The sequence below is a fragment of the Cyprinodon tularosa genome, unplaced genomic scaffold (assembly GCF_016077235.1).
Source record: "Cyprinodon tularosa strain WSP-4 unplaced genomic scaffold, ASM1607723v1 ctg666, whole genome shotgun sequence".
Classification (NCBI taxonomy): domain Eukaryota; kingdom Metazoa; phylum Chordata; class Actinopteri; order Cyprinodontiformes; family Cyprinodontidae; genus Cyprinodon; species Cyprinodon tularosa.
The window spans coordinates 609,510-633,605 of NW_024039414.1; the positions used below are offsets into that span (position 1 = coordinate 609,510).

Consider the following 24,096-nt stretch of genomic DNA (forward strand, 5'->3'; position numbering starts at 1 on the left):
AATATAAATTGATAGAGACCAATAAATAGTTAATATTCAGAATTCATCTGTATTTCAATCAATAAATATGTCAAAAGACTTACTATTATAGAACCCTGAGAATAACTGCTGGGATGGCACTTTTCACCTGTTAGCGTACTCCAGTTAAGGAATAAAGGACTAGTAACTACACACAATAGTAACTACACAATGATGTTGAGGGGGGGTGGGGGGTGGGGGGTGCAAGGTAACAAGTTCCCGTGTAAACAGCCCAACACAAAACACATTCAACCTGAAATTTGGCTGACTAAAATTATTGCTCTATTTCATATCAATCAACCAAAATTTAATTTATAATTATGAATATATTGCAATCTAAACAGTGAGCGTAACCAGGAAACATTTTTAATGAACTATATTTGTTTGCTGTTTGTTTCTTTACAAGTCCCAACAGGTATGTTCTGAGGGCCTGAAACCACAAAAAAACAGAAACCATCAGTTGAATATGACTCACCGTCATGTGGTGACCAAAAATAGATCGATGTTGTGCATTTAGGAAAGAAATTATAGAGACACCAATAAATAGTTAATATTGAGAATTTATCTGTATTTCAATGAATAAATATGTCAAAAGACTTACTATTTAAGAACCATTAGAATAACTGTTGGGAGGGCACTCTTCATCCGTGAGCGTACAGCAGTTAAGGAATAAAGAACTAAATCCTGCACACTGCCATTTTAATAATGACTGTGAGGACCCAAAAGAGAGGTGGGATTAGGTAACAATCTCCCTTGTGAACAGCCCAACTCAAACACACTCAACTTGAAATTTGGCTAACTAAAATTACTGATCAAATTCATATCAATCAACCAAAATTATATTTGCAATAAACGTGTCTTAGTACATTAACAAAGGGAATTCATAATACTCCCAATGCTGCTTCCAAATGTCTATTAGCATTTTGATCTAGATTTTTACATCTTCATTCATATGCAGAGCTTAATAATAAATACACAGACAGACACACAGGGACAGGCATGAATAATTAATGATCTCAATATTCCAATACTTAATGGACACATCTAGCTGTTTTGCAGTTTATCTGAGTTTTCAGTTTCATAAAAGTGGCTGTGAGTTAGTTTAATCAACTCTAAGTAGGTCCACTCAGAGTTGAGCACGTGCGTAACAAGTATGACAAGCCATTATTAGTCGAGCCCCGATTTGACAATCACCATGCCAACAGACAACAGGAAGAGCCAATTTCACACCACTGGTAATAGAGATTTCAAAGCAGAAATGAAAAAAATAAATTGAAGAAATTGATCTGGGACCAGATCCAGAGGGCTAAGCGGGACAAGACTGACTTGCACGTCATCTGGCTTGACCTGGCCATCATCTACGCCATGGAATTCTTCAACATGCATCAGAAGCATGGTAGAAAGCTATTTTAACAACCTGCAGATGTGCTTCTCTGCCCTGGACTTCACTACTGGATGCTAGCGGCTTGAAGTCGGAATAGGGAATGGGTGTGCAATTTCACCTACACTGTTTGTAGCAGCGTTTGAAATAATCCTCATCGGTGCAAGGCAAATGGCAGGAGGAATCAGCTGCCAACTGGCCAGAGGCTTCCCCCGCTAATGAGCTACATGGACGACGTCACCACCCTCCTTCAGACAGCAGCATGTACAGCAAGACTGCTGCGGAGGATTGATGAGCTGATGTCATGAGCAAGGATAAAGATCAAGCCCTCTAATTTCCGTAGCCTGTCACTAAGGAGAGGAGTCCGGAATGACAACACCACCTTCGTTGTCCGGGGAGAGAAGATCTCACTCTTTGCAGAGTACCCAATCAAAAGCCTTGGGAGGCAGTACACTGCCGAGCTTTCTGAAAAGAAAATGGGGAAAACCGTTATGAAGCAGCTCTTTAATGGGCTGAAGAGAATTGACCAAAGCCAACTCCCGGGTAAATACAAGGTCTGGTGTTACCAATTTACACTCTGCCAGAGACTGCTGTTGCCCCTGAAAATGAGTGAGATCCCCTCATCAACCAAGAGTAGGATGGATGGTAAAGCCAACTCATTCATCCGAAAGTGGTTGGGGCTGCCACCGTGCCTCTCTGAAGCCGGCCTATTTGGGAGGAAGATGCTCCAGCTACCTCTAACATCGCTACAGCTGAGCTACAAGCAAGAAAAGACCAGGTTGGTGCTTGAGCTTCGGGAGTCCACAGATGAGTCGGTTAGGAATGCTAACGCTAGGGGTGGTAGCCCTCATTGAGCTCACTGTGCCAATGGAGGAAGGGAACGAAGCTGCCTTTGAGCGAAAGGCCAAGTACTCAGAGCTGGCTGCTGAGTGTCGGGAGGCGGGAAGACTACCATCTAACCAGTAGTGGTCGGATGCCAAGGCTTCACGGGGTTGTCGACCATACTCCTCCTGAAAGGCATGGGAGTCACCGGAGGAATGGCTGAGGAAGGCAACAAAGAAACTGGCTGAGGAGGTGGAGAAAGGGATTTTTTGGCTCTGGCTGCAGAGGAAGGACAGAACCTGGGGGAACAACAACTAACCCCCAGACAACAGTTGCAGGGAATAACATCTTTCAGCTGCAGGGGGTGACAGGGAGACGTCCCTGCCACTGTCAGTTTTTCTCAGGTGTCAGGGGACACTGCTACTGATATATCTGACAAACTTAACTCAAGAGAGAAGGTTAAAAAGAGAAAAGAACATAAAAAGATATTGATCAGAATAATACACAACACCTACATACATACACCTTATCATTCTGAAATATAAGGTAAATTAATCTTTCTAAGGACTTTTAACAAGGGGCTGCACAAACCCAGAAATTCTTAAGATGGATTTTTTCAAGTTTATTTTAATTGTATATCTTACAAAACCATTTCCCACAGTTTACAGACTCTTAAGTAATTGTTAGAATTCTTATAAGAATTCTGACTTACTCAAGTTGAATGGAGGAAGAAGCAATAACAACATTTAATCAATAATGCAATAATATAAACCTTCATATTTTGGTTTAAGGCCAGGACCCAAATGTAGATACATCTAGAGACAGTCAGATTTAAAGGTTTTAATAAATAGTTCAGTGGCGATCTTAAAGGAATAGTACACCCAAAACATGATTAGCCTTCATTTTCTACTCACCCCCATGCTGAACAACACTCTGGAGTACTTTATTGATATCTCAAATGCATCTGGAGATCTGGGAGGCTTCTTGCTGTCTGCTGACATTCAAATAATGGAGGTCTATTGTGCCCGAGACAGAAAGGTCCATAAAAGTCCACAAAAAACGTGTCAATATTCCTCCATACTGCTCGTCCAATGTATTCCAAGTGTCCTGAGTGGGTAGCATCCAGAATTTATTCGAAACGAAGTCATTTAGAATGTTTTTAGAGCATAAACAGTAGTGTATAGGATTTCCTGAAAGCGCGCACATGCCCGATCACGACGCTACGGAAGCCGGCAGACCAAACCAGCGCATTCAGCTCGGCAAAGAACTCATGCTCTTCCTCAACACTGAAGTCCTCAGACATTTTTCTTTCGTTGTTTCTTTCTTTGCACAGGTAAACAGCACATTTCTTCTTCTACGCTTGCATTATTGGCAGAGCAGACGCTGAATGCGCACTTTCATCTGGTTTGGTGTGCCGGCTTCCGTAGCGTCGTGAACGCGCATGTGCGCGCTTTTAGGAAATCCTATACACTACTGTTTATGCTCTAAAAACATTATGACTGGACGAGCAGTATGGAGGAATATTGACACGTTTTTTGTGGACTTTTATGGACCTTTCTGTCTCGGGCACAATAGACCTCCATTATTTGAATGTCAGCAGACAGCAAGAAGCCTCCCAGATCTCCAGATGCATTTGAGATATCAAAAAAGTACTCCAGAGTGTTGTTCAGCATGGGGGTGAGTAGAAAATGAAGGCTAATCATGTTTTGGGTGTACTATTCCTTTAAGTAAAAGGATCACAGGATTATCAGCTGGGAAACTGCCAAGAAAGAAAACAAGGAGAAGGTAAACAAACTCCAAACTGTGAAAAACATCTTTGGTTAATGTTTTTTCTTTAAAGTAAATTCTTACCTTCTTACATATTTGAAAGAAGAAGAAGAAGAAGAAAACAAACACTCCCCTTTCATGGAAAGGTTCCTAGGCAACAATTAGATTTGTGTGAGAGAGAGTAAAAACACACCCATAAACCAACAGGTTTGTGATGGTATCTTTGATTAAAGCACAGACTGGTTTGCACACAAGGAGAAGGAAGTGAAAGAGGGGAGAATATCTTTGCAAGAAGCATTAGATCTGAGAGCAGAAACAAAGATTTGATTGAGAAGAGACATATTTGAGAGAAAGAGAAAGTTTTGAATGGGGGCATCACAAGTTTTGAATGAGGGTAGAACAAATCCTGCTCTCAAATTGAACATGCGTGCTCTTGGTTATTGGCAGTAAAAATCCTCCATAGACTTTGTTTGGTTTTAATACCAAGCCTTTGGTATGGACTATCTTAAAATGGGGAGTGTTGACCTAGTGGGTTAGAGCAGTGCGCTTGTGCTCTGAGAAGGTTGCAAGTACCTGGTTAAATCCCAACAGTCTCCACTCTGGGTTCCTGAGCAAAACCCTTAACCTCACACTGCTCCCGGGTGCCACCCAATGGCAGCCCACTGCTCCCCAAGGTAATGGGTCAAAATGCAGAGAAACAATTTCCCCATGTGACACAATAAAGGGATTTACATTCACAAATTAAGAGCTAAATTGGTCAAAAAACTGAATACTTATTATATTGACGCAGTAAATCACTGTATTTAAAACATTTTTTGTTGTTATTCTTTCCTGACTCTCTTTCTGTCTAGCAGCCAATTTCGAAGGGTATTGAAGCCCAGCGGTTTCACTTTGCCCATGAGATGCTGTGGGATGATGGTGTTGAAAGCTGAACTGAAGTCCAGGGCCAGCATCCGCACATGGATGTTCTTCTCCTTCATGTGTGCCAGGCTCAGATAGGGAGCAGCAGAGATTGCGTCCTCAGTGGAGCGGTTCCGTCGGTAGGTGAACTGGAATAGAATAGAATAAAATAGAATAGAATTAAAAATCCCTTTATTGTCCCACGATGGGGAAACTCTGGTGTTTACAGCAGCAAAACGAATATAGAAAAAAAATGGTCACACAAATGTGGACTGTCAAAGAAGGCTGCGGAGGAAGAGGTTGAAATAGGTGAGGCAATTCGCATCAAGACACAGGTGAGCAGTGTCAGGAAGGCTGATTAAAATGAAGCAGTGCTAATTAACATATTATAATAGAATGTTGCCAAGAGTTTCTGTAATACATTAAACACCCAATAAACTCCAATCCTGAAGCAATGATGTTTTAATTTCCAGTTTCAAAAAAGTGGAGTCAATGGCTTCCTTTGAGACGGTCAAAGTCACTGGTGCATTGTCACTTCTCACAATGGGGTTAGACTGTTTGGGATATTTATCATGACAGAGTTAATTGTTAACAAGTATGTAAGATGATATTCCTGATGCCCACGCTCTTCACTAAAGATCAGTTTCTAAAACTTTTTGAGAAATCTGTCTGCTTCGAATACTGGGTCAATTCTTTCTGAGCATGACATGCCAGCCTCATTTTAGATATGAATAATCTATTAATGAAACACAGATATGTGCAACAGGCTGTTAAGTTAGCTGTAGTTAAACCTTTACCTAAAGAACCTTTCTCTTGATTTTAACAGCTTCACTCATTGGCAATGTTCCATTCCAGACCTATGTTTAATCCTCCTGTTAGGTTAAAAAATATAGGTTTGTAAAAGAGGAACTGAGTCCACACAGAAAGGGATTTTCAACAGCTTCTGCAGGAGGAGAAGAGAGCCGCAACCCAACTTTCCAACTCTCTCTCCGCCCCCCCTCCTTCTGCAGTGCCTTTTATTAACAGAACATAACACATGGGGTGGGTTACAAAACAGCATTCTTCTGACAGGACAATTGATCAGGTCATAAGACAGAGTGCTCCATTGACTGAATCACAAGACAGAGCTCTCCTCTTGACTGAATCACAAGACAGAGTGGTCTTCTGATTGAATCATAAGACAGAGTGAAGCATCTCATTTCTCAATGTTTCATATGCACACACATTAATTTTATAATCATCATTGAATAAACCTAACACCTCCTTTCTGATCTACAGTTTTGGAGAAATCGGTTGCTAGTCAAGTGTTTGAGCACTTGGACAATAATGACCTTTCAAGAGTTTCATTCAGGCTTTAGAGGTCATTGTAGCACTTGTCAGGTTTATTCAATGAGGATCATGAATTTAATGTGTGCTTATGAAACATTTGTGCAAGGGGATGCTGCACTGTGTCTTGTGATTCAGTTAGGAGATCATCATGCCTTGTCATTCTGATGGAGCATCTTGTCTTTATGAACTGATCAATTGTTCTGTCAGAACAAATACTGTTTTGTAACCATGTGTTATGTTCTGTTAATAAAAGATGGCTGCAGGAGAGGATTCGGAGAAAGAAAGCTTGAAGTTGGGTCGGGCTTTTTCTTTCCGCTCCTGCAGAAGTTGCTTGAATCTCTTTCCTGTGTAGCCTCAAGTTCTTCTTTTACAAAACCTACATTTTCTGAACCTAACAGCACTAAAAAGTAGCATTTCTGAAAATAAATAATGATATTCACAAATTGGATTGTACTGTTTATATTGGCCATAAATAAGCAGAAAAAAATGGGTGGTCAGAATAAATGTAGCTAAGTTAACATGGACAAAAAAAAAATCAAAATTAAAGCCTGATCATATCAAAAATATTTAACTTACTAAACATATCAGATTAAACATTCAGTCCAATTCGGTCAGATCAGAAAGAAATTTAAATCCAGGAGAGAAAGGTGATTTTTGTCAGTCGCCGTTTTGATTAGTGTCCATGAACAAACCCATTCGAATCTTTGGAGTAAAAAATCATCTCCACTTTGCATGTATGTAAAGTGGAAGGACTATTTTCTCTTTACTCCTAAACTTCATTCACTAGCTCCTGCTCCTTGGCGGAGGAAATGGCTCTAAATGTAAATTGTGGATAAACATGCCATCCTGCCCTCTACCCCTGTAGTGAAGGAGCGTTAGCATAAGGTACCGCTGAGTCCTTCACTTAACAAAATTGACCACCAAAATCATAAGTATGGATACAAAGATGCAACGAAGATCACTATTAATGACACTGAAGAACTGTTGAAAAAGAAATGTGAAGGGTATGCACAGTTCTTGCATGAGCCCCATTGTGTTTGCTCCTTCCTATGACTAAAAAAATTAAAAAATTTACTACAAACCCAAGTTACAGTATGTCTATATTTCCCTTGCTCTTTTTAATATTTTTTATAAGCATTGCGATACAGATTTTTAACTTTATTAAAATAAAAAAATGACTGATGTTCTGACTGACTTTTGATTTTGTATGATGTAGGTTTGATAATTTATTGACGTAAATAGATTTGTTTAAGTAAATATAATTTTTTAGGAAATTCTATAATTAAACTACAGATGGAATTGCAGCAAACATGGCTGGTTCTCCAGATTAATTACCATGGCGATCAACAGAGGACAGAAGGAAAATTTCTTTCATGAGACACACAAAAGCATTGTTAAAGTAACTGAACTTTATTTATAAAGAACTGTTCATACACAGTCAAGATAAAGAAGAAAAAATAGCTGAACTAAGTAAATAACAGCAAAAGTGAAGTACCATGAAGGTAAAGGTAAAGTGATTGGTTAAAGAAAAGAGGCAGTTATGTTCATGGTGAAAAAGAAAAAGACACTAGAGGGCGTCACTAACATTCAGAGAAGAGATTTAAGGATGTCAGGTCTAAGCACCTAAAACATCATACATACATACAGGGAAAGAAAGAGCGCACAGAGACAATTAATTTAGTTACTCACAAGGAGAGTAGGAAGAGACTGCAGAGTTTACAATCTCCACCCCACTCTGCAGTCATCAGCTTTCTCCTCGCTATTTATTGAAGAAAAGGGGATGTCCCTAATTACACCAGATGAGGTTTAACTAAGGGGAAGGGAAACAAAAGGATCTTACTTTAAACCTCAGCACATATGTTAAAACAAAGCATGTGGTTGTTTTAGAATTAAATTGTTCCAAGAACACATGTTTAGAAGAAACATGTGATAGAGGCTATTCAGGCCTCTTTTACAACCCAGCATGTGATAGAGGATGTTCAGGCCTCCTTCACAACCCGTCCGTTGCATGACCTTTATCTGGAACGATCTTAAGTAAGAGTTAATAAAAGATGAATCAAACATTATACATCATATTAGTTCATTAGTACACAACCCATTAAACACAAAAGTAGTATAAATTCAATATTTCTAACAAAGGATCAGTTTAAAACTAAGAGCAGAAATTTAAAAGAAATACAACTTTGCAACACAAAAAATTACATTAAAGATATTTGCTGAGTATAGGAGATGAAGCCAACATCACAATTCAATCATATCCTGAACAGATTTTCAGGGTTTCTACAGTTTCCAATGGTTTCCAACTAACAAAACATGTAAAGCCACAGTTTGTTGGATGTTACACATTTTAACGATATTGTCAAAATAAAAAATTGTAATGTGTTGAGATTTGAAGATAATAATTGAATCCATACATACTGTAAATATGCTTAAAACAAAGAAAAAATAAACTCTGGTAAAGACGCCTGTTAAATCAGTTTGTCAATGACTATTTCAGTTCAACAAACTCAGCAGAGGATCCGTTTGGTGACCCATTAACTGGGGAAGATCCAAGCCGAACCCCAGCATATAGAGGCTGAGTGAATGTAGTCTGGACTCTATGGAGGAGAGTCATGGTTTCAGAGATGCTGTAGAAAGACAGAATACCTGCTCTGTGATCCAGATATACTCCTATTCTGGAGGAACCTGGAGCATTAGTTTGAATCCCTCTGTGATACAACATGTTACTGTTTATATCACAGCGTAAAGACCAGGATTTGTCATTGAATCCGAAGAAACTTGCCTGTGATTTCTTTGTACTCTTGCTAATCTTGGCTGAAACTGCTACACACACTATTCCTCTCCACTCCACCTCCCAGTAACAACGTCCAGTCAGACTCTCTCTACTCAGGACCTGATACTGATCAGTAAATCTGTCTGGATGATCAGGATAAGACTGAAGCTGCTCCATTAACATTACCTTTTTGTTTCTTTCAGATAATAACAACTTCCTATGTGCTGTGTTTGGATCCAAAGTTATTTTTTGTGAATATTTTAGGAATCCAGGTCTGGTCTTTGGTTCTTGTTCTGACAGTAAAACATCCACATCAGATACTGCCACTGAGATGTTTGTCCCTGTGTCTCTCAGGATGTCCCGCAGTTTCTCTCTGAGCTCTGACACAGCTGCTGTCACATCCTCAAAGTATCTCAGAGGACGAATATTGATGCTGGATGAGTGTGTAGACTCACTGAGTGCTGACAGTGAGGGGTAGTTCTGGAGAAACTGGTTGTGATCCTCTGTGATTGAGAGCTTCTCCAGCTCAGCATCTTTCCTCTTCAGCTCAGTGATCTCCTGCTCCAGCTTCTCCTGAAGCTCTTTGACTCGACTCACTTCAGTTTCCTGCTGGGATCTGATCTGCTGCTTCACATCAGAGCTTCTTTTCTCGATCTGACAGATCAGATCAGTGAAGATCTTCTCACTGTCCTCCACTGCTTTATCAGCAGAGCCATTGATGGCCTCCACCTCCTGTTGAAGCAGCTTCACATCTTTCTCCTGGTCCTGGATTCTCTGCTGGATTTGTTGTCGTCTCTCCTGGAGCTCCTTCTGCTTCTCAGTCCTTTCTGCTGCAGCTGGGACTGTTTCATGGCCTTTATGTTGATCCATGGTGCAGAGATAACAGATACACTGCTGATCAGTACGACAGAAGATCTTCATCGGCTCATCATGATGAGAGCAGATGTTTTCCTGCAGATTCCTAGAGGGCTCCACCAGTTTGTGCTTCTTTAATGGTGAAGCATCATAGTGAGGTTGTAAGTGATCCCTACAGTAGGAAGCAGGGCAGGATAAACAGGACTTAACAGCTTTCCTTTTCCTCCCAGTGCAGACATCACAGTCCACATCTTCAGGTCCAGCATAGCAGTGATCTCTTCTCTTAGCCATTTTATCTGTCAGTAATAGAGATTTGCTAGTTTTATATACTCATTACCGAAACTGGCTTCAACACGTCACTGCAGCCAAAGTTACCAGTTACACCCACTGTCAATCTAAACAGTGAGCGTAACCAGGAAACATATTTAATTAACTATATTTGTTTGCTGTTTGTTTCTTTACAAGTCCCAACAGGTATGTTTCGAGGGCCTGAAACCACAAAAAAACCAGAAACCATCATTTGAATATGACTCACCTTCATGTGCTGACTAAATATAAATTGATAGAGACCAATAAATAGTTAATATTGAGAATTAATCTGTATTTCAATCAATAAATATGTCAAAAGACTTACTATCATAGAACCGTGAGAATAACTGCTGGGATGGCACTCTTCACCTGTTAGCGTACTCCATTTAAGGAATAAAGGACTAGTAACTACACAATGACTGTGAGGGGGGTGGGGGGGTGCAAGGTAACAAACTCCCTTGTAAACAGCCCAACTCAAAACACATTCAACCTGAAATTTGTCTGGCTAAAATTACTGCTCTATTTCATATCAATCAACCAAAATTAAATTTATAATTATAAATATATTGCAATCTAAACAGTGAGCGTAACCAGGAAACATTTTTAATGAACTATATTTGTTTGCTGTTTGTTTCTTTACAAGTCCCAACAGGTATGTTCTGAGGGCCTGAAACCACAAAAAAACAGAAACCATCAGTTGAATATGACTCACCGTCATGTGCTGACCAAAAATAGATCGATGTTGTGCATTTAGGAAAGAAATTATAGAGACACCAATAAATAGTTACTATTGAGAATGTATCTGTATTTCAATGAATAAACATGTCAAAAGACTTACTATTTAAGAACCGTGAGAATAACTGTTGGGAGGGCACTTTTCACCCGTGAGCTAATTCCAGTTAAGTGGCTGTGAGTTAGTTTAATCAACTCTAAGTAGGTCCACTCAGAGTTGAGCACGTGCGTAACAAGTATGAAAAGCCTTTATTAGTGGAGCCCCGATTCGACAATCACCATGACAACAGACAACAGGAAGAGCCAATTTCACTCCCCTGGTAATGGAGATTTCAAAGCAGAAATGAAAAAATAAATTGGAGAAAGTGATCTGGGACCAGATCCAGAGGGCTAAGCGGGACAAGACTGACTTGCACATCATCTGGTTTGACCTGGCCAAAGCATATGGATCTGTCCCACACCAGCTGATCATCTACGCCATGGAATTCTTCAACATGCATCAGAAGCATGGTATTAAGCTATTTTAACAACCTGCAGATGTGCTTCTCTGCCCTGGACTTCACTACTGGATGCTAGCGGCTTGAAGTCGGAATAGCGATGGGGTGTGCCATTTCACCTACACAGTTTGTAGCAGCGTTTGAAATAATCCTCATCGGTGCAAGGCAAATGGCAGGAGGAATCAAACTGCCAACTGGCCAGAGGCTTCCCCCGCTAAGGAGCTACATGGACGACGTCACCACCCTCCTTCAGACAGCAGCATGTACAGCAAGACTGCTGCGGAGGATTGATGAGCTGATGTCATGAGCAAGGATAAAGATCAAGCCCTCTAAATTCCGTAGCCTGTCACTCAGGAGAGGAGTCCGTAATGACAACACCATCTTCGTCTTCGGGGGAGAGAAGATCCCACTCCTCGCAGAGTAACCAATCAAAAGCCTTGGGAGGCAGTACACTGCCGAGCTTTCTGACAAGAAAATGGGGAAAACCGTTATGAAGCAGCTCTCTGATAGGCTGAAGAGAATTGACCAAAGCCAACTCCCGGGTAAATACAAGGTCTGGTGTTACCAATTTACACTCTACCAGAGACTGCTGTGGCGCAGTAAAAATGAAAGTAGTAATGCATTTCTATACAAATAGTTGCAAGGTTAATCATACAATAAAAATGTAGAGCAGTTGAGATTTTAAGCTGTGATAATTGTGTTGTCCAGGGAGGTTCAGTAAAAGCAGGACTGTCTCTAGCTCAGTTCAAGCCCTATGCAAATCGCATTAGGCTAAACAAATGACTCACACTGGTATCAGTGTTAACAGAAATCAACAAAAACTGTTGGTTGGAAATAAAAAATGCAACTAACTTCTACTTTCAAGTCAATAAATAAATATAATAAATATACTAAATATACTCTTTTATTAATGTATTTTTTTTATTTAATATCTTTTTTTCCTCCAATGTTTATTTATGCTTTAACATGTGGTACAATGTAAAGACAGATAAATAGTTATTTAATTATAAAATGTACCTTTAACATGTAAACTGGGCTAGAACAAACCCCAATATACCCACATATATACACCCACACAGAATAAAAAAATAAGTAAATAGACAAATGAAAGAAAAAAAAAACGTAAATAAGAAACATAATAAGTGGACAGAAACTGATATATCAGAAGATAAATAATTAAAATAAAAAGAAAAAATCTGTTTTTCTCAGGTTTCAGGGGACACTGCTACCGATATATCTGACAAACTTAAAGCGATAGTTCGGTATTTTTGACATGAATTTGTATGGCATCCCTATCACCAGCGGCATGCAATCACACTGACTTACCCCTGGCAGCGTCCTGTGAGCAGAGTTCTCGTCCAGTTTTGGTCAAGCCAAAAGTAGTCCGGCAGGTTTTTAGGAACAGCGAAATAAAACTTTTCTCTTCCCAAAACATTATGTGTTCAAAAGAGCGATATTTTTGCATCCCAAAAAGATTGTAGTGGAAAAAGTCACACGTCGTTATCAATTGGTCCTATTTTCTCTCTGTTCGTATCAGTGCGCGCCGTCATTCAGACAGCGAGCCCAACAACAGCCATGTCTCCTTCCGCCGCGGAAGGAGACATGGCTCCAGGATCTGTACGCCTCTGAAACGTGCAGAAGATTGTGGCTGATTCCTCGCTCCCAAGCCACAAACTGTTTCCCTTTGGCGGGAGCCTGTGGTTCATCAGGACCACAACCTCAGGCCACAAGAACAGTTGCTTCCTATCCGCTACCAGCCTTATCAACAAGGCTCAGATCCCAATGACACTGCCTCTCTCCCTCCCCTGTTTAGGACCTAGAAGCTACACCAATGTAGCATCTTCAGACTTCCTGTGTTACATGAACACACTGTGTACTGTGTATACAGTATATAGCTATATTTTATATATAGTATATAGTACATTGTATTTTTAATATTGTGTATAGCTATAGATTCTGCATTCTGTATATATATCTATTTTGTCAAAATCAAGTTAGATTCCTTGTAAGTGCAAACCTACTTGGCAATAAATTTGATTCTGATGATCGGGTGCTCTTGTTTGCCTGACATAACAAACAGTTCGCATGACGGGTGATGTTTCCACCGCTTCATTGCTGAAGGAAGCTATATATGGATGGAGCTCCCTTTTAGCAGTTCTTCTGTCTGACCAGGACCGAAAATATCCCAGTATGGGGAAGGATTGGTCGGACAACAGAGGTGAGGTGAGGCAGTGTTCTGGGGTCCTTCTTTACTTATTACTTGAACATGAAAACAGCTAAAGCCACAAAATGTTTTTAAGGCTATGATATCGGGCTAAGCTGCCTTTCTCCAATGTAAGTGACAAAATGTGACCGTAGGGGGGCCACCAATGGTCGATCATTGGCAATCCCCAGCAGGTAATTTTTTTCCTATGTGAATGTAATTCATAATCTATCTAACAAGCAGTTCTATTCTAAACCAGAAGGTGGCAGCAGTGATCCTATCGAGTGGAATGTCCTACTTTTACTTTTTAAAGTTAGTATATTAAACAAAAACTGAGAAAAAATACAGCAACAGTTTATAACAAATAAAGATGACAAATACAAATGCTTTCCCTTTTATTAATGAGTTTTTTGGTTTTATAGAGGAGAGTTTGTCTCTGCAGTCATTTAGGAGTTTTCACTGTAATCTAGTAGTCTTCAATCTAATTAGATTGGAGAAACATACATGCTCAATTTGTTCAATGTATATTATATTCACAACCATAAATTGATTCAAACAGCACCAATTTATAAATATGTGCCTAGCTTTATTAGCAAGAAGGGCCTCATGAAACTCTGGCCTTACCAAGAAAACATAAATGTATGCGTTATGTTTTCTGTTAGTTGTGATCAGCATGGAAAACTTTTTTTTGATAAAGCTTATAGTTAGAGTGGCTCAGGTTATGCTAGCATCTCTATAGTTACGCTGATATAGGCTTAGACTACTGGAGGACATAGGGACCGCTTTTCATCTTCCATTTCATTCGATTTATATTCTATTCTCCATTCTGCAATATTTGTTAGTTCAATCTTTAACCTTATGAATCTCTCTGCTCATCAGGTCTGTTCCTGTTTTGGTGTGACTCCATCCTGGAGAGAAATATCAGCTCTGCTCCTGCCATCAACACCTTTGTTTATAGATGTGGGAGCTTGGCCTGTTTTTCAGTGTAGTCGTTTTCCTCTGACTGTAACTGGATGTGTTCTCTTTGATCCTCTGACATGGGAGCTGGCCCGGAGCTTATATGCCTGGCTATGTGTTTCATGGATGGGGCTGCTTGTGGAGCTGGTTGACAGTTGCCTTTTGTATCTCTGCTTCTTTCTGCATGTCTGCTTCTGTATTCTTGAACCCCAGTTACAGATGGCCGCTCACACTAAGCCTGGTTCTGCTTCAGGTTTCTTCCTGTTAAAAGGGAGTTTTCCTCTCCACTGTCGCTACAAGCATGCTCAATGTGAGGTATTGCTGTTGAGTGTATGAGTCGATGAAATTAGCTGGCTTAGATAGAAAACTTTGAAACAATCCGACTCTATGATCTAGTTGAATTGTCTCTCTAAAAGTGCCTTGAGATGACATGTCTTGTGAATTGCCACTAAATAAATAAACTGAATTGAATAGAATTATTCTTAACTAATATCAATCTTTTAGGTTCAAAAGACATAATGATGTTAAGTCAAGTTCAATTTATTTAGGAAGCATGTCTAAAAACAGCAGGTTGTTACCAAAATGCTGAACAAAGTAGAGTTAGTGACATAAAATAGAAATACATTAGTTTATTTAACATTCATACACCAGTACTGAGTTAATGTTGCTGATAAAAGGAGACAGAACCAGATTAAACACAAAAATGGTGAGCAGATGTAGATTGCAAGTCACATGGAATTTATACGGAGTATTTACATTATTATATTATTTCTTATTCATGAAATCATTTCGTCATTTCAACCTGAACATTTTCCTGGGTGATGTTCTATCTCTGGTCAGTTTTTAGTACTTTATACAGTTTTTTATTTATTAAAACACATTTTCACAGCAGGTCAGTTTTTGCAGGAATTACAGAAACGTAATTTTTGTACATGCTGAGATGTCCTGAAAATAATGTGCAGCACACAAGCTTTCAATAATAAAACAAAAGAAATGACAGAAGAGAACTAAAACACAGTTTTATCAAGTGAACCTCAAATAAGTTAAAACTCATTAAGTTTAAGGAACTTCACAGAGGATCCACGATACACAGTAACTCCAGCATATAGAGGCTGAGTGAATGTGGTGTGGACTCTGTGGAGGAGAGTCAGTGTTTCAGAGACGCTGTAGAAAGACAGAATACCTGCTCTGTGATCCAGATACACTCCTATTCTGGAGGAAACTGGACTTGATATGGGACATCTCACATCATTGTGGATAAATTTACAACTATTTTCACCACAACGCAATGCCCAGGAATGACTGTTTGAGCCAAATAAAAACTCATCTGAGCTGTTATTGGATGATACTCCTAACCGTATAGCACTTCCTCTCCACTCCACCTCCCAGTAACAGCGTCCAGCCAGACGCTGTCTACTCAGAGCCTGAAAATAAACAGGAACTGCACTTGGATGAGAGGAAGGTAGCTGTTGTCTGATCACAAATGTTGCTTTTCTGTTCCCCTCAGATAAAAATAGATTTCTGCTTGCTCTGTCTGGATCTATTGTGATTTCTTTAGCATATTTCAAGAATCCAGCTCTGATTTCTGGTTCTGATTTTGGTTCTGACAGTAGAACGTCCACATCAGTTATTGCCACTGAGATGTTTGTCCATGTGTCCCTCAGGATGTCCTGTAGTTTCTCTCTGAGCTCTGACACAGCTGCTGTCACATCCTCAAAGTATCTCAGAGGACGAATATTGATGCTGGATGAGTGTGTAGACTCACTGAGTGCTGACAGTGAGGGGTAGTTCTGGAGAAACTGGTTGTGATCCTCTGTGATTGAGAGCTTCTCCAGCTCAGCATCTTTCCTCTTCAGCTCAGTGATCTCCTGCTCCAGCTTCTTCTGAAGCTCTTTGACTCGACTCACTTCAGTTTCCTGCTGGGATCTGATCTGCTGCTTCACATCAGAGCTTCTTTTCTGGAGGAGACGGATCAGATCAGTGAAGATCTTCTCACTGTCCTCCACTGCTTTATCAGCAGAGCCATTGATGGCCTCCACCTCCTGTTGAAGCAGCTTCACATCTTCCTCCTGCTCCTGGATTCTCTGCTGGATTTGTTGTCGTCTCTCCTGGAGCTCCTTCTGCTTCTCAGTCCTTTCTGCTGCAGCTGGGACTGTTTCATGGCCTTTATGTTCATCCATGGTGCAGAGATAACAGATACACTGCTGATCAGTACGACAGAAGATCTTCATCACCTCATCATGACGAGAGCAGATGTTTTGCTGAAGTTCTTCTGAAGGTTTCGTTAGTTTGTGTCTCTTTAATGGTGGAGCATCATAGTGAGGTTGGAGGTGATCCCTGCAGTAGGAAGCAGGGCAGGATAAGCAGGACTTGACAGCTTTCCTCTTCCTACCAGTGCAGACATCACAGGCCACATCTTCAGGTCCAGCATAGCAGTGATCAGCGGAAACAACTTGGAGTCCACTCTTTTGTATATCCTTAACTAACTCAGCTAATATGACACTTTTTTCCAAGTCAGGCTTTGGTTGGAACTCTTTCCTGCACTGAGGGCAGCTGCAGATACTCCCCTGATCTTTTCCATCCCAGTGGTCTTTAATACAGTTCATACAGTAGCTGTGTCCGCAGGGAATAGTCACTGGATCCTTCAATAGATCCAAACAAATGGAGCAGGAGAAGTTACCTTGGTCTAGTCGGACTATTCTCTGCTCCATTTCAGCTCTCACTATCACCTGTTTAAGTTTCTCTTCTGTATAACAGAAACTTGTTTGAGCTCAAATGTATCAGGTTTTATCAGGAAACGTCACTGGTTCCACCCATAATTATGCTTGTAAACCAGGGGGAGGGAACACGGTTGTACTTTCAACTGAACACTTGAATAGGTTTTACAACTGTACTTTGTCCTTTAATAAGTAGTTTACCGAATCTGAATTTTACTTGAGTGAATTTAATAAAAGAATTCAACTCAACTACATGACTGTTTATGTTAATGCTCTGTTAGTCAAAAAAAAAAAAGAAAACTAAATAAGAAACTTAAAAAAAAAAAGCAGTAATCCATTTGCTTTTTGATTCAAAAAGCTATATTTGGGGAGTGTCTGATGCACTGCATGAAAAGTGGGATTTTCGTCAATATACGGCACTGTAGATTGTCGTGGAACTTCAGGTTAGCGGCAGTTTACGGCAATTTGCAGGCTTCGTCGAAAACTCCCGTAAATTGTCAGAAATTGACGTGGAATTTCTTAGGCAGTGTTCCCCCCATGCCTCCCCCCCATGGAATTCTAGGGGAGGCTTTAACATGTAAATGAACATGCTGTGAGCTATACAAATGCAAACCAGGGTTGCAGGGGGGGTTTTACCCCAAGTGACATCTTTCTGAGGAAGAAAATCTCTGATACAAAGAGATCAGGCTTAGTATAGCCTCTCACATTTTAGCTTGAATTGATTTATTTAATTAAAGTATAGAGACCAAAACAGATCTTTAGCCGACAGAGCAATACATTTAGAGCAGTAATTATTTTAAAAAAAATTTGCATTTAAGATAAAAAATAAAATGTTGTCTGTCAATATGCTCAATTCACAATTACTTAAGTGGAAAAGTTTCAAGAAATGAGTCTGAGATGATTCACTTTATAACATGGCGCATTATCCTGTTGGAAGTAGCCATCAGAAGATTGGTACACTGTGGTCATAAGGTCCGGCCAGGTCAAGATCCGCAATTGCAATTGCACCAAACAGGAAAAAGAACATCGACAAATTCCGGTTCGTCAAATTAAAATATAGCAGCAACAGATCGGTGACTAGAAATTATAGCACAATTCTTATATATATATATATAAAAAAAAAAAAAAAAACTAACACCGTTTATTTAAATGATTGGATCCAAACTATTGGTTATTCACCAACGAGGAAGCAGATTTCTCATCTCCATCAACATATTTATTTTACACCGAGGGACTTAAACTTTAATGAAATCCATTCAAAAGAAACTTCTTATTACAGGAATGAAAAGAGATGCTGAGTTTGGAAGTAGTGAACAAGTTCATTTAAAAAAAAGCAGTTTTGAATTATCCTTATCCCCGTTACAAAAATCTACAAAAATATATATATATATATTTGGGCAGAAACTGAACATATGCTGGATGATGGTGGGATTTTTTTAATTCAATTCAGTTTTCAATTCAGTTTATTTATATAGCGCCAAATTCACAACACATGTCATCTCAAGGTACTTTACAGTTCAACCAGATCATACAGTCAAATTGATACAAAGTTTTCTGTCTAAGGAAAACCAGTTGATTGCATTGACTCATTGACTCAAATACAATCCCTCACACTAAGCATGCTTGTAGCGACAGTGGAGAGGAAAAACTCCCTTTTAACAGGAAGAAACCTCCAGCAGAACCAGGCTCAGTGTGAGCGGCCATCTCCCGAGGCCGACTGGGGCTCAAGGAGACAGAAGCAGAGATACAAAAAGCAGCTGTAAAAGGCGGCCCCGTCCAGGAAACACACAGCCAGGCAGACGAGCTCCAAGCCAGCTCCCATGTCAGAGGATGAAGAGAGCACATCCACTCAGTCACGGTCAGAGAAATATGTCATATTAAATTAAGCGCTCACAGGGTTCATACAGAAATGAGTGACTCTAATTTAATGCTATTTAAATGCTATTAGAAATGATTTTAATGCCATCAACAAGAACCGTGAACACAAGTTATTAGTGTACATGAAATATGAAGGAGCTGTAAGCAGAGCTCCATGACTCCTGCATGTATGTAAACACACACACACACACACATATATACGTATATATCCTCTAGCTTTTTCTCCGCCTGGAGCGATATAATATATCTGACGAAATTGTTTTTATAAGCATTTTTTATTAAAGAATTATAAATACTTCGATAAACATATTTAAATAATTTTAGTGCCAATTAAGGCCTTGATTAAAAAAAAAAAAAAAAAAAGAATGATTTTTTAATTATTTTTATTGATCCGCGGAAACTCTGGTTCATCTCGCGCATGCTCTGTACGATCTCCAAGAAACTTAGAGCGGCGGGGTCTGGATCCACAATGGAGGATGCTGCTTTGCTTTGTGCAGGCGGTCTGGAGCTTCTGGATTTCGGGGTAAAACTCCTCTTGGACGCGATGGCGACTCTGCATCGAACAAGACGAACTCAAAGAAGAGATGCTAGCGGTAAATATATGTTCGATTACTGCCTGCTAAGCTAAAAGCAGCCTAGCCTAAGCTACCGGCTAATAGCAGCCTAGCTATTAGCCTATCTAGCCTAGCCTTGCAAGAACAAGCTTTATTAAAGTGTATTTTTTGTGATTACAGGAAGCAGTATGCCGTCTTAACAACTCGGAGACTAATTGCAGGCGCTATGAACCGGAGCAAGGGTAAGATTTAAAGAATATGCTTTCATTCTGCGGTAAAAGGTAATGGATACCGATCATAGCTTTACATTTTGTTTTCACAGACCTCCTATTTGCTCGGAGCCATCTCGGCAAGTCCAGATTTGCACGATGTTGATAAAGACGACATTGTGTGTAAGTGACTTGTTTTAATGTTTTCTCCTTCCTTGTTACTGTGACTTGCGTTTGATTTTTTATTTATACCACTCTCATTTAATTGTTTTCCAGCTGCCTGTAAGACGTATTTTCAGACGGTATGCAGGAGCTTCAGATATACGCTGCCAGCCACACGCTGCGTGCGGAGGCTATCTGCTCAGAGTCGGGCCAGAAGAAAGAGGGTAAGACTTTATTTGGTGACTATTTTTCAGGTGCATTGATAGATGTGTTGTGTCCATACGCAGTGCGCTGATTCATTGTTTTTTTTTTTCCAGCTGCTGAAAGCGAGGCAGAGTGTGCTAGCAGATGAGGAAGTGGAACTCTGGAAGTCCGCCTTCCTCGGCGGTGTCTCTGGATGGATTGTACGGTCGCCGCCATTTCGTAGGCCGGATCTCACTGAACTCTGTGTTAAGCTGCAGTCCCGGTTAGAAGCGATGCCGAAGAACAGGGCCACGCACAGTAGGCGTCTGCACATCGGACCTGCCTCGGAGGGAATGCTGCCAGTTACCTCCAACCCAGAGGAAGCAAACGGACCGTTCACGGACTTTTAATTTTTAGAAACGCATGTGTTTGGATACGCGTTGTATATAGTTGTGTGTGTTTCAATAAAGCTCTTTCTTTGCATAAACAGCTTCCTGCAAATGTTCATTTCCTGTATAAATTCATTCATGTCCTTGATGGTAGCCTAATAATTGTGTAGTAGTGTAGGATAACATAAATACACAGCATATGAATGAATAAATATATGAATATATATATATATATATATATATATATATATATATATATATATATATATATATATATATATATATATATATATATATATATATATATATATGAATGAATAAATATATATATATGAATAAATATATATATGTAAATATATATATATGCCAACCAATCACGAGCGACTTTACTTGTTTAAAAAGAAGTGGTTCCGTCCAATACTCAGTAAGAAAATTAAAGCCTGGCGTGGCCACGTGTGGTTTTGCTGCCAATCACGAGCGATTTCATTTGTTTGAGAATAGTGGTTTCAGCCAATACTGAGAAGGTTATTCAAGCCAGACCTGGCCAGCCGCGCGGGTTTGCTGCATTCATATGCTAATTAGGGCCATTAGTACAGCTGATCGCTCTCCACATACGTCACGGTACGTTTTCGACAATTTGTGGCACGACAAACGCGGACAAGCACGGGTTGCAAATTGTCGGAAACTGACGAAAATCAGGCAGATCTGCGGGAGTTTACGGGGACGAAAATCTCACTTTTCATGCAGTGATGGTTCTCACAAAATCTTTTTTCTTAAAGGACAACTGTGGCGAAGTTTAGTATTTGTACTTTTATGCATCCCTTGCAAATGGTTGCCCTACCGGAGTTCTCAATCAATGCGTGTCGCATCTGTCTATGCCCCATGTTGTTAAATTTGGCAGATCCTTGTTGACCTCTTTGTGTTCCACCTCCTCTCTGGATGACCTGCTTTCCAGAAAATTATGCATTTCGCTTGTTCACAGATATACTTGATCTGTCCATTTGACAGACTAAGGGGGGGACTGTGTGATTATATAGTGCAACGGACATTGTAGGAATGAGCAGACTGCCTAGAAATGCTTCAGTTTGTCATGGAACAGAGGACACACAGATAAAGTAGTTTATATGAATGAGGGCTAAAATATTAAAGGAAAACTGTGGCGAAGTCTATAGTTGGCCACCTCAGGTCTGTCAACGTAGGGGCCCAATTTGGCAAGATGTTCCGGAACAGGTATCCTGCAAAAGTTTCTTCTACGCATGTTGTGTAGATCGGGCTTACTTCTGAGGGCGTGCCTTCCCTCTGCCTTCGATAGCTCAGTTGGTAGAGCGGAGGACTGTAGAGAGCAATAGAGGTTATCCTTAGGTCGCTGGTTCAAATCCGGCTTGAAGGAAAGAGTTTTGTCAAACTACCCACAGAGATAGCGGTAGGAGAACAAGCACTTTATGACAACAGTCTTTTATGAACCCTTTTCGTAAAGTCCTAAGGGATTATGTTTGTGCTTGTCAATAGATTTTAAAACTGTTGCTGTGTTTTTCCATTGAGTTTTAGTAGTATTTTTTAATATGACTGTGTTGTGTCTGCAGCAACCATTGTCACCAGTTTAACATTACCTTAAAACTACAGGAGTAGAATGTGGGTAGCTAGATCAAGGACATACCCTCATGTATTTCTAAATATTTTGCATCAATGTCTCTGAGTGAGGTAGGGCAGAAAACAGATAGAGCATGTAAAGACATGGAAGAGGGCAGCCGTGATCGTATAGTGGTCAGTACTCTGCGTTGTGGCCGCAGCAACCCCGGTTTGAATCCGGGTCACGGCAAAACTGTTTAAAAGAACATGCTAAAACCAATTCCAGTAGAGTTATTACTGAGTGTACAGGAAGAGAGGCTTCTTTTGAAGTGTTTGGATGAGGCAGGGTGTACCCCTGAACTTTATTCCATTCAACACACCTCATATAACTCAAAGCTTCACATCATTGCTGCAGAACACTACATAATACAGTTATGGCTCCTTCCGAATAAGAGAAAATTGAAACCAAGCAGATGTACCTCAGAGGTTGCCATGACATGCGATGTACAGGTAGATCTGGCAGTAATATGTGAACTTGTAGGAGTCAGTGAAGGGACCTCCTGACCTTCTTATATCCCTGTACGAGCCGTATAGTTACCATAACCCTTTATATGACAGGACATATATGTAACACTTGGGGCTTGACTGACTGCTAAATGAGCTTGGAAGTAGATTCGACTACAGAGTAGAGGGGGGTGAATAAGCACAACAAAGAAAATTATGATTAATAGTTGTATATTTATTTTTCTAATAGAAAAAGTAGTGGTTACATATACATGTTTATGAGCTATATTATATGATTTATATGGATATGAATTGATAGAATATACATACACAAGTTAGATGGTCAATATAATTTACAAATAAACAAAACAAATATATTCCAACAGGATAATTCAAAAGGAAAAAAACAAAGACCCCCCCCCCCCCCCCCCCCCCCCAAAAAAAAAAAAATTGAAACTCTTCAGTTCAATTAGTTACAGGTTCACAGTTCATCAGGTGGGAAACCAAATTCAGAGGATCCGGGTTTGTAAGAAACTATACAGAATATTATCTGAAACATCATCAAAATTGAATAGATTGTTCATTGGCACAAGAAACACATCTGATAAAAAAAATCTGTAAAATATGTTTGTAGCTTCTCTAGTTATTTTGAAAACAGAAAAATCAACGGCATTGACAATATATTCTCCTTGTCATTGGTAATTAGGACTAACAGTCTTTATATATGCATATATACATAAAGATTAAAAAAAATTTACTTAGTCACACTCTGATGTGGACTGCTTTTTAATTACAAATCACATGTTTATTGTGCTTTTCATAACATATTTTTAATTTAACATAATGGTTTTGAAATGTGCATTTATTCTTCTGATAACTGCTGCCACTCAACATTTTAACTGTGGCCCGGTCCTCTGAAGTCATAACCCCAGAGAGCGGTTTTTAAAACCAATTGGTAGGAAGTGCAGTATACTTCCTTTTTTCCATCTGACCTAATTCATGAAAGGAGCCCAATAGTTACAGCTGAACATCATGTTCCATGTGATGGAAACTCCGGAGCTGCGGCTAGCTTTGCTGGTGAGGTGTCTGCATCCAGCATCAGCAGTTGCTGCTCATTGATTTTAGGGGTTAAGGAACCGTAATCTCCACCCTCGACCGAATTACTACCATGGTTTTGTCCTGGCTAGGCCTGTTCATCCAAGGTTGTGTTTTGACCACTGTTGAGTCATTTCTGATTCCCAAACCAGCTGCCAGCTGCTGTTCTGCCTTTTGCTAATGGGTAAGCTGCAGAATCTCTGCTAAGTTGTTCTGCAACCTGACGGTGCTATTATATGTTCAGCTTTACTGTGATTACAATAATTTAAAATTCTACAAAGTCCCTACACTGG

General features: G+C 39.9%; 2 protein-coding genes and 2 non-coding genes across 4 annotated transcripts; 2 read left to right on the top strand and 2 right to left on the bottom strand.

Annotated features, from left to right (window-relative positions):
* Window positions 1–8,101: 8,101 nt before the first annotated feature.
* On the bottom strand, window positions 8,102–9,907 carry LOC119771353 (tripartite motif-containing protein 16-like). Its single transcript, XM_038267221.1, has one exon. The coding sequence runs from the start codon at window positions 9,858–9,860 to the stop codon at window positions 8,706–8,708; it is 1,155 nt and encodes a 384-aa protein (XP_038123149.1). The 5' UTR covers window positions 9,861–9,907; the 3' UTR covers window positions 8,102–8,705.
* Window positions 9,908–15,266: 5,359 nt separating this feature from the next.
* Window positions 15,267–17,292, bottom strand: LOC119771351 (tripartite motif-containing protein 16-like). Its single transcript, XM_038267218.1, has one exon. It carries the CDS (start codon window positions 17,252–17,254, stop codon window positions 15,587–15,589), a length of 1,668 nt encoding a protein of 555 aa, XP_038123146.1. The 5' UTR covers window positions 17,255–17,292; the 3' UTR covers window positions 15,267–15,586.
* A 4,645-nt stretch (window positions 17,293–21,937) lies between these two features.
* On the top strand, window positions 21,938–22,025 carry trnay-gua. Its single transcript is given in 2 exon segments — window positions 21,938–21,974; window positions 21,990–22,025. It is a non-coding gene; the product is annotated as a tRNA-Tyr (tRNA).
* Window positions 22,026–22,382: 357 nt separating this feature from the next.
* Window positions 22,383–22,454, top strand: trnah-gug. The gene has a single exon. It is a non-coding gene; the product is annotated as a tRNA-His (tRNA).
* Window positions 22,455–24,096: the final 1,642 nt, after the last annotated feature.